General features: G+C 45.8%; 1 protein-coding gene across 1 annotated transcript; it reads right to left on the reverse strand.

Moving 5' to 3' along the window:
- Fam53c (family with sequence similarity 53, member C) lies at positions 1-5,953 on the reverse strand. Its single transcript, XM_013020311.1, has 2 exons — positions 5,876-5,953; positions 1-801 (listed from the first exon to the last, which is right to left on the reverse strand). The coding sequence occupies exons 1-2, from the start codon at positions 5,951-5,953 to the stop codon at positions 1-3; spliced, it is 879 nt and encodes a 292-aa protein (XP_012875765.1).
- Between the last annotated feature and the right edge of the window lie 8,354 nt (positions 5,954-14,307).

Here is a 14,307-nt window from a genome sequence, read left to right on the forward strand (position 1 = left end):
TCAGAAGGGTGTAAAACTAGCAGATCGATCATAAACACAAGTCCTCCCACTCCCATCCACTCCTACCTGATTCATCTTGTCAAAGTCCAAGGAAGGCCGCAGACGCCGCGGGTCCTCCTCATGGCGTCGTTTGACCCCAGTTTTGCGGGCATCCAGATCACAAGGCTGTGAGCGGCTTCGGGGAAGGTTTTGGAGACCTCGTGGTCGCCAGGGCAGCTCTGGAGAGGATGCAGGGGAACTTCGAGCAGAGGGCAAGAAGCGGCTTGCTTGTGGACCCAGGCTGGGTGACAGGGAGAAGCGACGCTGGGGTGGGCAAGGTGACAGGGACTCAGCATCACTTTCCCAGGAGCCACTCTGAGGGGAGGTGGCACAAGGTCGAGAGGAATCTTGGGCCAGAGCCAGGCTGAAGAAAGGAGGGCTGTAGGGTCTGTGGGCTGGGGCACATTGAGAAGAGGCACTGGGAGCTTGGAGGAACCTGAGGCTGGAGACCCGCTTCGGAGGGCTCTGGTGAGGCACCTGCGGCCCACCCCCTCCACTACTGCCCCGGTGCTTGATGGGAGTCCACAGCTTGGAGGGGGCGGGCCGCCACACCGGCTGCCAGCGAGACAGGTCCACGGGCACCGAGAGTGAGCGACAGTGCCTCTTGGTTGGAGGGGCAGGGGGCACAGGAAGTTTCTCTGGGTCTGGGGGCTCAGGGTGCAGAACTTGGGAGAGAGGCTGCTCCTGTGGGGAACTTCCTCGACTGGGTGGTCTGAGGTGCAGGCTCAAGCCTGAAGGATGGTAGTTGAAGTTGAGGCTGTCCTGGAATTCAGCACAGGAACAGTGGGGCAGGCCCCTCCAGGAAGCACCTTCTGGAAAGAATTCATAAAAAAATATATTAATGACAGTTAACTTTTTTTTTTTTTGGCTGGTCGTGGGGCTTGAACTCTGAGCCTGGGTGCTGTCCCTCAGTTCTTCAACTCAAGGTGAACACTCTACCACTTGAGTCACAGTGCCACTTCCAGCTTTTTCTGCTTATGTGGTGCTGAGGAATTGAACCCTGGGCCTCATGCATACAAGGCAAGCGCTCTACCACTGAGCCACCTTCCCAGCCCCAATTTTTTTTTTTTTTTAATGCTGGTATTGAGGTTTGAATAAAGGCCTTATGCTCTTACTTGGCTTTTTTACACATCTCCAGTCCAGCTGTTATGCTGATTAACTGGCATGGCTACACTTTTCTGGCTGGCTAGCTTCACACCATGATCATCAGATCTCAGGCTCATAAGAGGCTAAGATTACAGATATTAGCTACTGGCCCCAGGTTTGATAGAAATTTTTTTTTTCTCTTAAGAGCTTTTGTGCTAATCTATGTACCAAACATGTAGCTTACCAAAAAGCTCCATGAGAGCCAGGTGCTGCGGGCTTACATCTGTAAATCCTAGCTACTTAGGAGGCTGAGATCTAAGGACAGAAGCTTGAAGCAAGACTGAGCGCATGAAACTCATCTCCAATTAACCAAAAAGCCAGAAGTGGAGGTGTGGCTCAAGTGGTAGAGCACTTGCCCTGAGCAAAAAAGCTCAGGGACAATGTTTATGTCCTGAGCTCAAGCCCTAGTACCAGCACAGAAAATCTCCATGGGATAGCTACTATGATTAGCTCCATTTCACTGATGAGAGTTCAGTAACGTGCCTCAAATCACTGAACAATCAAATGACCAAACCAGGATTCAGGTCTGTCTGATGTCAAGGCTATATTTCTATTCACTATGCTATACTACCCCACTGTAAGAAAACTATATAGAATTAAAAACGTATCATATATACTGACTGCCACTCACCACACCCCTGTTCACTCTACCTAGTCATATCTACAAACTTTCTTTCCCTGTTCTCAGCCTGGGTTCTAAGAAGCATACCTATACTCTTTTATTCCTGGTGCTTTTCCTTTTCATGTGTCAACAAGGCCAAAATAAGAATTAGGGCTGCTGGGCTGGGAATGTAGCTTAGGGGTAGAGTGCTTACCTAGCATATATGAATCCCTGGGTTCAATTCCTCAGTACCACATAAACAGAAAAAGCCAGAAGTGGTGCCATGGCTCAAGTGGTAGAGTGCTAGCCTTAAGCAAAAGAAGCTCAAGGACAGTGCCCAGGCCCTGAGTTCAAGCCCCAGAACTGGCCAAGGGAAAAAAAAAAAAAAGAATGAGGGCTGCCAAGAAGTGAGGCACAATTAAACAGGTAAGAGATTACTTTTCTTCCTAGGGAGGGTAAAAGGGTAGAACAGGGTATTGATGATGGACCTATACTTGGGCCAAGTACCTACTTGGATTCTCCTTCCCCTAAGAATTATTTATTTAAAAAATTTAATTGTTATTATAAAGGTGAGGTACAGAGGAGTTACAGTGACATAAGGCAGGAAAACAGTACATTTCTTTTTGGACAATATCACCCCTTCCCTTGCTCTATCCCAGTTTTTCCTTCCTATCCCTACCCACAAGTTGTCTTTTTTTGTCGGTTGTAGAGCTTGAACTCAGGGCCTAGGCTCTTTTGCTGAAGGCTAGCCCTCTACCACTTAAGCCACAGTATCACTTCAGGTTTTCAGGTGGTTAATTGGAGATAGGAGTCTCATGGACTTTCCTGCCTGGGCTGGTTTTGAACGACGATCCTCAGATCTCAGCCTGCTGAATAGCTAGGATTACAGGTGTGAGCCATCAGCACCCAGCTCCTACCCACAAGTTGTATAGTTCATTTTCAACATAGTGTCCAGTGAGTAGCATTGCTGCATTATTCACCTTTTGTCGCTCCATTTTGTGCCTCCCTTTTACTCCCAAAGACATATGAATGAACGAACAGAACAACAAAAAAGAACAAAAACAGCAATAAAGCAAAAACCTGGAGTTCATTTTGGTAAATACTATTTTGTATGATAAGATGTTCATAGGCACTGTGCCTTTCTGTTCCTCTTCTAAGAGTATCCGCCTTTGGTCCCACTGTGTGAGAATGCCTAGAGACCTGTAAAATTTATTATGTCCTAAGCATTGTTTTAAAGGAAGAAAGGAGAAATGTGCTAGAAATGGTCCTCACTGCATTCCACCCAGTATTATTACTTTTTGTGGTTAGCTCATTAAGGGACAAAGGATCTATTCCAACATCCTCTGAATGGAATTTTGCAGAGGCTGGAGATTTGGGAGAAAAAAAAAATCACAAGTATATGAAAACTTGTGATAGTAAAAATCATGCCTAACGCTATCTGGTCAATAGTTCTTATCCCTACTAAGCTCCAAGAGGGTAAGGATCAGGAGTCCTATGACACAATACTCTGCCATGACATCACTTGGCTTTCAGCAAGTATTTAATAAAGAAGAAAACATTTTTGCCAACTTACTTCCATTGCCAAGTATCCCAGGAAAGAAAAGAAAAGCACAAAAGCCTGGTAGCCTAAGTTAGCGATAAAGGCCCATGACCACAGGCCCTTTAATTATAATCTAGGACTTTAGACCTCAGATAAAGTATCACATATGAAAAATATGAGGTGATTCATACATATATATATATATTCAAATATATTATTCAAAAAATACACTATTGCTTTATATAGGATTCTAGAAATTACCTAAATATACATCAGTAGGAGATTAATTAATAAACTTAAGGTATATCAATTCAGTGTGAGAATACTTGGCTATAAAAGCAAAGGAATGCTTAGTATACTGATAGGGAAAGACCTCGCAGCTGTATTAAGTATAGATAACAGAATATGCAAGGTTTCCCGTTTAGGAAAATAGGATGGTGGCTCATACCTGTAATCCTAGCTACTCAGGAAGCTGAGATCTGAGGATCATGGCCAGAAGACAACCCAGGCAGGAAACTCTATGTGACTCTTATTTCCAATTAACCACCAAAAAGCCTGAAGTGGGACTGTGACTTAAGTGGTAGAGTACTAGTGTCCTGAGCAAAAAAACCCGAAAACCCCTCAAAATCTCAGAGACAGCACCCAAACCCTCATTTCAAGCCTCAGAATCAGCACACACACACGAAAAGGAATATATATGAAAGAATATATGTATATAAATGTATTATGTAATACACATATGTATTTAGTTCTACTTGTATAAAAAAATTCTGGTTGGATGTACAAGAAAATAGTAAGAGGCTGGGCTGGGAAGGTTGCTCAGTGGTAGAGTGCTTGCCTTGCATGCATGAGGCCCTGGGTTCAATTCCTTAGCACCACATAAGCAAAAAGAAAAAAGCTGGAAGTGGCGCTGTGGCTCAAGTGGTAAAGCGCTAGCCTTGAGCTGAAGAGCTGAGGGACAGCACCCAGACCCAGAGTTCAGGCCCCAGGACCAGACCCCCCCCAAAAAAAAGAAAAGAAAATAGTAAGAGGGCTGGGAAGGTGGCTCAGTGGTAGAGAGCTTGCCTTACATGTTTGAGGCCCTGGGTTCAATTCCTCAGCATCACATAAGCAAAAAAGAAAAAAGCCGGAAGTGGCAGAGCACTAGCCTTGAGCTGAAGAGCTGAGGGACAGCGCCCAGGCCTAGAGTTCAGGCCCCATGACTAGACCCCCCCCAAAAAAAAAAGAACAGAAAATAGTAAGAGGAGGTTATTTGTTTTTGCCAGTCATGGGGCTTGAACTCAGGGCCTGGGCACTGTCCCTGAGCTTCTTTTGCTCAAGGCTAGCACTCTACCACTTGAGCCACAACACCAGTTCTGGCTTTTTCTCTATATGTGGTAATGAGGAATCCAACACAGGGTTTCATGCATGGTAGGCAAGCACTTTATCACTAAGCCACATGCCCAACCAGTAAGGAGTATTTTTGTTTTGTCCCATACATAATAAACAAGTGTTCTACCACTGATAGTAAAGGCTACCACTGAACCATAGCTTCCTAGTGACTTTAAGGGAGGTGATGGGAACTGGGTAGATAGGGAAGGATAACTTTTATCAGTATAATGTTTGTTATTTTTAATTTTTAAAACTATATAAATGCAAATCCTATTCAAAAAACATTAGAGAATGGGGCTGGGAAGGTGGCTCAGTGGTAGAGCGCTTGCCTTGCATGCATGAGGCCCTGGGTTCGATTCCTCAGCAAAAAGAAAAATAAGCTGGAAGTGGTGCTGTTGCTCAAGTGGTAGAGTGCTAGCCTTGAGCTGAAGAGCTGAGGGACAGTGCCCAGGCCCAGAGTTCAGGCTCCACGACCGGACCCCCCCCAAAAAATTAGAGAAGTCCCTACAAGCTAGAATAAGAGCAACTAAACAGGTAACTTTCCTGCAAGGCAGCAAAATGGAGACAAGTGCTGATCTCAGAAGCTGACTCCAGCAAGAAAGTTCTAGAAGTATGATAACTAGTCTTGATCACTAGTAACCAATGAAAGAAATGTGTGAAGACAAGGGCAGACACACATATACAAAACATACAAACTTCCAAAACACACACAATACCTTACCAGACACAAGCTGGAAAGGGTTCCCACAGTTGGATATGTCTGCATGATCAGGCAAAGGCTAAGAGAGAGAGAAAGAGAGAGAGAGAGAACATACATCATGATTTGTGTCCAGAACACATTAACAAACTTACAGCAAGACCTTTTCAATTCTTGGACTAACCAGGGTGTTAGAGACTCCTAAGTGTTTTCTTCCTATTGTCTTTCTAAAGTTAGTGAGTAAAGTAATCCACACCTTCCAATATTTCAAACCCTCTCCACCCAAGTTTTAGTATCCTTCTCTATTAGTGGAAAAATCCCTGCCCCCTTCTTTTTGGGCTGGGTTTGGAGCCTTAGTGGGCCCTTCTATTACAAGTACAATGCTTCATATAACACAGAACAAGGGTAAAGTGGTAGCAACAAACAGCCTCAGAAAAAAGGGGGAGAGGGTTATGGAGAAGCAGGAAGACTGGTCTTTTACCAGACTGATGCTGAAGCGTGTGCATTTCAGCTCATCCAGAGTCTGCTTCTGTAGCTGCTCAGTGATCAGGGTTATCATGTTTCTCCCCAGGATCTGACTTGCACACTTTGGAGCAAATGATGGATGTCTTCCCTGTTGTTCTTCCAGACCTCACTCGTGAGCCGTCTTCTGCCACTGCAGCACCATTCTAGCACCATTGGGACTTCCCTCTCCAGTCATGCCTGCTGAGTCTGCCAATTACAGAGGGACCAGCCCCAAGTGATATTAGAGATGTACCTGGTCCAGAGATGGAAAATGCATGGCACACATACCACAGCACTCCTATGCCAGACCTCTGGCAGACAGTAATTGATCACAGTTCTTTCCTGCTAAGCCTAAAGATAGCCTCAGAAACATTCTGAACTTGGCACTCCAGATATCCAATAAAATAAACCAGAGTTGGCAAGCAAATTGAAACCTATTTACCACTCCGAACCTGGCTCATGCTCTGCTGTTTCTACCTGGAATACCAGTACCACTTAGCAAACAGCTCAAGTGACAAAGAGAGGTGCCCAATTGGTTTATTTCCATACCGACCAGCCCAGTATTTTCTTTATCTTCCAGTCAGAAGCGAAGAGAAGCACTCTTCTCCCAAACTACATACTATAGCACAGTGAGGAGCAATAGTTACAGGCATAACTTTCTGCTTCAGAACAGAATAAATAGGATTTTAAGTCTTGAATAACTAATATATTATTTTCTAATAGACACTATGTATATGCTCCTATAAAATGGCAAGAAGAAAAGGAAATGGTCAGGGTAATTCTGATTCCATTTCAAGCTGGGCATCTATGACTCAGGCCTATAATCCTACAGATACACAGGAGGCTAAGATACAAAGGATTGAGCTTGGAAATCAGCCTGGAAGAAAAGACAATGAGATTCCACTTCCAATTAACCAGCAAAAAGCCAGGCTGAATATGACTTAAGTGGTAGAACATGATCCATGAGCAGAAAGCCAAGTTAATGTGAGGCATTGGGCTCAAGCCCAGTACCAGCAAAAAGAAAAACAATCCCAAAACAACCCCACAACTTCATCCAACTAAGAGTTTAGCTTGATCTGACTCAAAGACCAATGAATCTAATTAACCAATATAGATAACCAATTTTTCATTGTCAATTTCTGATAGAAGCAAACAATCTTTTTCAGAGAATAGGCTTCAAGTCCATGCAATTATTGTGCAAGAAGAGTGTTAACCTAGTGTCTTACTTTATTCTATTTCCAGAAATCGCTAGCAGGCAGATAACTCATCAGTGTACATAACATTAGCAAGTAGAGAGAACAATTAATAAAGCTGAATCTCAGTCTAATTTGCTGTAACCTCTTAATGTTCCTCAGTTTATCCATATACAAAAATAGGCACAACAGTCACAGGTATGATATAACATGGATTATCAAAATGTACAAAAGTATACCATCTGTCCTATAAAAATCAAGAGTCCAAATAGTCATTTCTCATCTCTCCTGTTAGCTGTTCTAAAAGCCTCAGTGTACCAAAAGTGGTATTATTAAAATGAAGAAGGCAATAGGGTCTGTCTCTCTAGCTGGGTAACATCCTCTCTCACCTTACTAAGGAAAAGCCCAAGATGGCTCCTCTGTGACCTGGGGGTGGGCAGAGATACCCTCCACACAAAAAAAGAATGAATTATCTCTGTCCCATTCCCACTTCAGAGGGAGACAACAAGAAAGAGCAAAGGAAACACCTATGGATGTACTTGAAGTTCTTTGAAAGAAAGGTGCAGAAGTAAATCATCATTATACTTAACAACCATTCTCATGCATAATTATTATACCACCTTGAACAAAGTTGCAGCTTCCTGAAATCTCCCTTTGCTGTGTCTCCTATGCTCCTATGGCAGAAGCTACAGCACATATCACTTCTTGCTCCTACTTCCTTAGCTTTTGCCTTCAAAGGGAATGGAGGGGGTGGGGGAAGGAGGAGAACGATGGAAGGGGTGACACTTACCAAGATGCATTGTACTCATATAAAAACCTGACTTACAGAATTGAAACTTCTTTGTACAATTACATAGTAGTAATAATAATAAAGGGAACCTAACTATGGTTTTACCCTAGAGACTCCAGGCCTCAGCCTGACCAGCCATGAGGAGCAGGGAGTGAAACAAACTCTAGCTTTTCATGAGCCATTTGGACAAACGGAAACCTCCCAGCCCTCTCTAGAATCAAGTGAAGAGAGTAATTTTGTATTTTTCTGCATTTTAATTATTGGGATGTGGCCACACACAGCGGTAATTGGAACAATGCAACCACCACCCCGCAAGTGATACTCTGAGTTTCCTAAACAGGCCAGGCTGAGAGGGGGAACAGAACGGGGAAGCCATAAGGAATCAAACCAGGACACAAAAGAAGGTAAACCAGCTCCACAAGGGGCCTTTCTCAAGCAGGCATTGAAAAAAGTGTTAGAAGCCCTCTCTGGCCGCCTTCGCTCCCCTTCCATTTTGTGTATATGAGAGGCAGAGACAGCCCCTGAGCAGTCACTAAACAAGTTAAAACTTCTCAGCCAAACAACTGGCACAGAGCTCAGCCCTTCACAGAGCAGCAGCAGGCCGCTAGGCCCTCCCAGGAACCCCACCAGGCCTAACTCTCAGTCTAGACGCTCCCTCCACCATAATCCTCCTAAAGATTGGACCCCCACACACACTGCATCTCTTATTGGATGTCATTAACCCCTGACACTCGTGTTTCAGGAATGCTGAGATTGTGCTGAGACCTGGACAACGGAGGATCAAGTCAAGCCAAGAGACAGGAGAATCACAAATGCCCTAGGGACCTTCCCCCAGGTACCAAGCCCCACCATCTCTTGGGAGAGACTGAAGAAAAACATGAGCAAGGCAAGGAGGTGCTAGAACAGGTAAGTGGGGAACTGACTGCTCTTCCTCCATATGGTTCTGGTGGGGCAGGAGTGACAAGTGGGTACCCCTCCCCCACCCCCCCACTCCCCGATGAAGAAGCAAATGGCAAGGCCCCCTCCAAATCTTCAACCTCTCCCTCCGTTGCCCTGCCTGTCCCTGCGGGGTGGGGCATGAGGCGTCCACTGGTCCCTGGGAGGGGGTACGCCAGGGCTCACTAAAGGGATTCGCTCTCCTCTTCCCACTCAGGTTCCCTCATCTAGCCACGGGAAGCGAACTCAGGACGCCAGGGATGGGGAGGGTCTGGGACTTAGCACTCCCCCACCCCCCTCCCCCCACCGGGTCCCGTGCTCTCCCCGCGGAGGCGGCCTGTGAGGCCCAGCCGCGCGGGCCGCTGGACTGGGGGAGGGGAAGGAGAGAAGGAGGGAGGGACGGTCGAGATGCCCGCCCCGAGGCCCCAACGCCACCTGCCCTCCGCCACCTACCGCGGCTCCTCCAGCTCCCAGGGCCGCGGCCGGAGCAGCTCTGAGCGCTCCTTTCGCCCCACGGTGCCCTTAAAAGGCGTCGGCACGAACCAACAGGCCCCTGAGGAGAGTCTAAGTATCACTCCGTTTCGCAGAATCCCCCTGAACCACCTGCAGAGGCCCGAGCCCAGGATCGCTCCTCCTTCAAAAGCCTTCCTACTATAGAGCCGAAGGGAACGAGCCTGGAGCTTTGATTTCGGGGTGGAGTGGTTTCCTCACTCGCGAGTCACCCCCTTTAAAATAGCCTGGAAAGTGGACGAGCCCAGTTAGAGGCATATCTTAAAACCCGCGGGGGAGGCCCCATCGGACGGAGGTAAACAAAGCCCTTGCCTCCTCTCCTTGTCCCTACATCGACACAGCTGAAACGCCTCATTCAATTCTGGCTACGTAACAGAATCAGCCACAGTGCCTCTCACCTGCTCTTCAGTCCCAACAGATAAGGCCACCTTTCTGAAAGAATTCCCCTATCCCCCCCCCCCAGGAAAGGACCGGTCCATAGCGTGAAGGCTGCTGGGAAATGTAGTCCAAGCGCCGATTAGGGCCTGCTCTGAGTACCTGGAGCCCCTCTTGCAGCTGCCGGATCGCTCGAACCTTACAAATCGCAGCATTTATAAAGGTTGCGGGGCAAGCCCGCTTGATTCTTTAATTTTTCCCTTCCCCCAAGACAGTTTGGAAAGCTGAGGAGGGCCCAGGGGCTGTTTCACTCCCTCTGTGCCTCCCCCCCACCACCTCCCGCCAGCGGGATGAGGTAATGGGATTGTGATTATGACATCATAGACAGTTCAGTTGCTTGGTGTGTGGGGGAGTACGGTGGTTACAGCTGGACCAGTTTCCTAAAGACGGAAGGGGAGGGAGGAAAACAGACGAGTGGGGAAACGAAATCGACAGCACTGTTATTTACTCTTCAGGAACAGGAAACCACCTTTATTAAGTCTACCACTACCACCACCTCCCACCTCAAAGTTTATTCCTTTTTAAAGAGACTGTAAGACAAAAGTGGATGAAAAGATTAGTTTCTGGCTCAGGTAAATTTGAGTTTCAGCTAGATCAAAGAGATGTTTGGGGACGGGGGAGGTTTTAAACAATGCTTTCATATGATCTCTTTTACAGATTTCTTTTTTAATTGGTTAGGAAGTAAAGCAAGTAATTCCATTGTTAAAATTATCAGAAAGTCCCCTGAAAAACATGTCCATTATAAAATTTTTTTTTTTTGGTCCGGTCATGGGGCCTGAACTCTGGGCTTAGGCACTGTCCCTCAGCTCTTCAGCTCAAGGCTAGTGCTCTACCACTTGTGCCACAGTGCCACTTCCGGCTTTTTTTTCCTTTTTGCATATGTGGTGCTGAGGAATCGAACACAGGGCCTCAGGCATGCAAGGCAAGCACTCTGCCACTGAGCTACCTTCCCAGCCCGTTCATTCTAAATATTTTGTGCCTTACTCAAGTCTAAAACATAAATAAGTGAGTCAGTGGTGGGGATCTTCTTCAATGAGATGGACCGAAAAGGAAACAGAAGCCTACATGTCTGCAAACTGAAAATGAAAAGTACAGAGAAAAAGTGAAGTGTTAAGAAAATGGTGGTAGATGGGGCTGGGAAGGTGGCTCAGTGGTAGAGCACTTGCCTTGCAAGTCTGAGGCCCTGGGTTCGATTCCTCAGCACCACATAAGCAAAAAGAAAAAAGCCAGAAGTGGCGCTGTGGCTCAAGTGGTAGAGCGTTAGCCTTGAGCTGAAGAGCTGAGGGACAGTGCCCAGGCCCAGAGTTCAGGCCCCACAACCGGACCCCCCCCAAAAAAAGAAAATAATGGTGGAGATTAGATTTGTTTTGCACTGCACATTGCCTTTTGGCAAAGATAAGGAACAAAGGCAGGAACCCTGAAGTGTAGTCACATGAAGTATCTTTCTGCAATTGCATATATTGCATTATGTGCCAGGCATTGTCTACATACTTTAAATCTATTCTCATTTTGCTTATAATTACTTTAAAAAATCGCATTTGACAGATGAAACCACCTGCGAAGTTGACCCCTATGTGATAGATTAGGGTTATATAAAAAAGCCCGATGGGGCTGGGAAGGTGGCTTAATGATAAAGTGCTTGCCGTGCATGCATGAGGCCCTGGGTTCGATTCTTCAGCACCACATAAGCAGAAAAAGCCGGAAGTGGGGCTGAGGCTCAAGTGGTAGAGCGCTAGCCTGAGCTGAAGAGCTGAGGGACAGCGCCCAGGCCCAGAGTTCAGGCCCCACTATCAGAAAAAAAAAAAAAAAAGGCCTGAGACTGAACACTTTTATTCTGTACCACTATCTATTCTCATTTTTGTTACTGACCATGCTTACTGAAATTAAATGTTTGCATTAAAGTTAACATTGAGTCATTTGTAAAACATTGAAAGACAGGGAAAAACATACAACAGCGGGACCCATTAGCTGCACAGGACGTTGACCAAAATGAACTAAGCAACTTAATGGCAGTGATGGGAGGGAGGGAACAAATGGGAAAGAGGAAACAGCTGATGCTATGCAAAACAATTTATTCCACCCAATGTGGAATAAATAAGTGTATGGCAAAGCTCATAGAACTCATAAATGTTATAGACCGTGATAGAAAAAAATAAATAATAAAAAAACATTGAAAGAAACTAAGATACTTGAAAAAAATTGAAAAACTAAACACTCCAGCTGGATGCCAGTGGTTCACAACAGTAAATCCTAGCTATTCAGGAGGCTGATGTTATAGTATGAATCTAGCTTGGGCAGAAAGTCTTCAAGACTATATCTACAGGGCTGGGAATGTGGCTTAGTGGTAAAGTACTTGTTTAGCATGCCTGAAGCCCTGGGTTGGATTCCTCAATACCACATAAACAGAAAAAGCCAGAAGTGGGGCTATGGCTTAAGTGATAGAGTGCTAGCCTTGAGTAAAAGAGCTCAGGGACAGTGCCCAAGCCCTGAGTTCAAGCCCCAGAACTGGCCAAAAAAAAAAAAAAAAGACTATCTCCAACTAACCAACAACAAAAAGCTGTACTGGAAATATAGCTCAACTAAGACCATAAGGCCTCGAGTTCAAATACTGGACTGGCAAAAATAATAAAAAAACAGTCTAAGTCATATTTCAGTTTTCAAAGGAAGGTTACATTTCTGTTCATCAAGAATACTGCCATGTGGGACTCATAATGAGTGTCTATAGCTAGACTTGGTGACACAGGTCTATAATCCAAGTTCTTAGGAGGTTGACACTGAAGTTCAAGACCCTTTATAGATTTTTTGTCAGTTGTGAGGCTTGAAGTCTCCGCCGGATCGCTGTCCCCAAGCTCTTCAGCTCAAGGCTAGCACTCTACCAACTTGAGACACAGCACCATTTCCTGTCTTCTGAGTGGTTTATTGGAGATAAGAGTCTCACGACCTTCCCTGCCCCTCTGGCTTTGAACCCAGATCCTCAGATCTCAGCCTCTTGAATAGCTAGGATTATAGGTGTTAGCTACTGGTGCCTGGCTTTATAGATTTTTTCTTTTTTTGGTCGGTTGCGGGGCCTGGGTGGTGTCTCTGAGCTCTTTTGCTTAAGGCTAGTGCTCTGCCGCTTATAAGCCACAGCTCCACTTGTGGTTTTCTGGTGGTTAATTGGAGATAAGTGTCTCACAGACTTTCCTGCCCAGGCTAGCTTTGAACCTCAATCCTCAGATGGCAGCTTTCTGGGCAGCTAAGATTATAGACTTTAGCCATCAGCTCCCAGTTTAATTCTAGATTTCTTTTTTTTTTTTTTGTCATGGCTTGAACTCTGGGCCTGTGTGCTGTCCCTCAGCATTTCAGCGCTCTACCATTTGAGCCACAGTGCCACTTCTGGCCTTCTGGTGGTTTATTGGGGATGAGAGTCTCATGGACTTTCCTGCTCAGGCTGGTTTTGAACATGATCCTCAGATCTCAGCCTCCTGAGTAGCTAGGTTTACAGGCATGAGCCACTGGTGCCTGGCAATTCTAGATATGTTTTTTTTCTGGGGGGGGGTCCGGTCGTGGGGTCTGAACTCTGGGCCTGGGCGCTGTCCCTCAGCTCTTCAGCTCGAGGCTAGCGCTTTACCACTTGAGTCACAGCGCCACTTCTGGTTTTTTTTTCTTTTTTTGCTTATGTGGTGCTGAGGAATCGAACCCAGGGCCTCAGGCATGCAAGGCAAGTGCTCTATCACTGAGCCAACTTCCCAGCCCCAATTCTAGATATTTTAAATTACCTTTTATTGGGTCCATCATAGGGCTTGAACTCAGGGCCTGAGGGATGTCCTTGAGCTTTTTTACTCAAGGCTAGTGCTCTACTACTTTGAGCCACAGCACCATTTCCAGTTTTCTGGTAGTTAATTGAAGATAAGAGTCTCAATGACTTTCCTGCCGGAGCTGGCTTTGAACTGCAATCTTTAGATCTCAGCCTCCTGAGTAACTAGGATTACAAGCACGAGCCACTGGTGCCTGCAAATTATCTTTTTTGAGATGGTATCTTGCTAACTAGCTCAAGCTGTGTAAGTAGCCCAAATTCACTATGTAACCCAGCCTGTGATCCTCTTGCCTCAAACTTTATTGGTGCTGTGATGACAGACATTTGCTACCAACCCCAGTATAGTTCTCAAAATTTTTTGGTCATTGGGCTGGGAAGGTGGCTCAGTGGTAGAGCGCTTGCCTTGCATGCTCAAGGCCCTGGGTTCGATTCCTCAGCACCACATAAGCAGAAAGAAAAGAGCTGGAAGTGGCGCTGTGGCTCAAAGTGGTAGAGCGCTAGCCTTGAGCTGAAGAGCTGAGGGACAGTGCCCAGGCCCAGAGTTCAGGCCCCACGACCGGACCAAAAAAAAATTTTTTTTTAGTCATGTCCTATTTGTTGCTGCTCTTCCTTTATCTTTTATCCTTAGACGACTACTTCTACCTCATCTAACTATACCTTTGTGACTCGGACCCCATCTGTAACCCTGACTCAAAGCTTTTGGTAGAGGATACTTACCTGTGTTCTGTTATGATCATCATCCAGATTCT

Source organism: Dipodomys ordii, unplaced genomic scaffold (genome assembly GCF_000151885.1).
Source record: "Dipodomys ordii isolate 6190 unplaced genomic scaffold, Dord_2.0 Scaffold50, whole genome shotgun sequence".
Lineage (NCBI taxonomy): Eukaryota > Metazoa > Chordata > Mammalia > Rodentia > Heteromyidae > Dipodomys > Dipodomys ordii.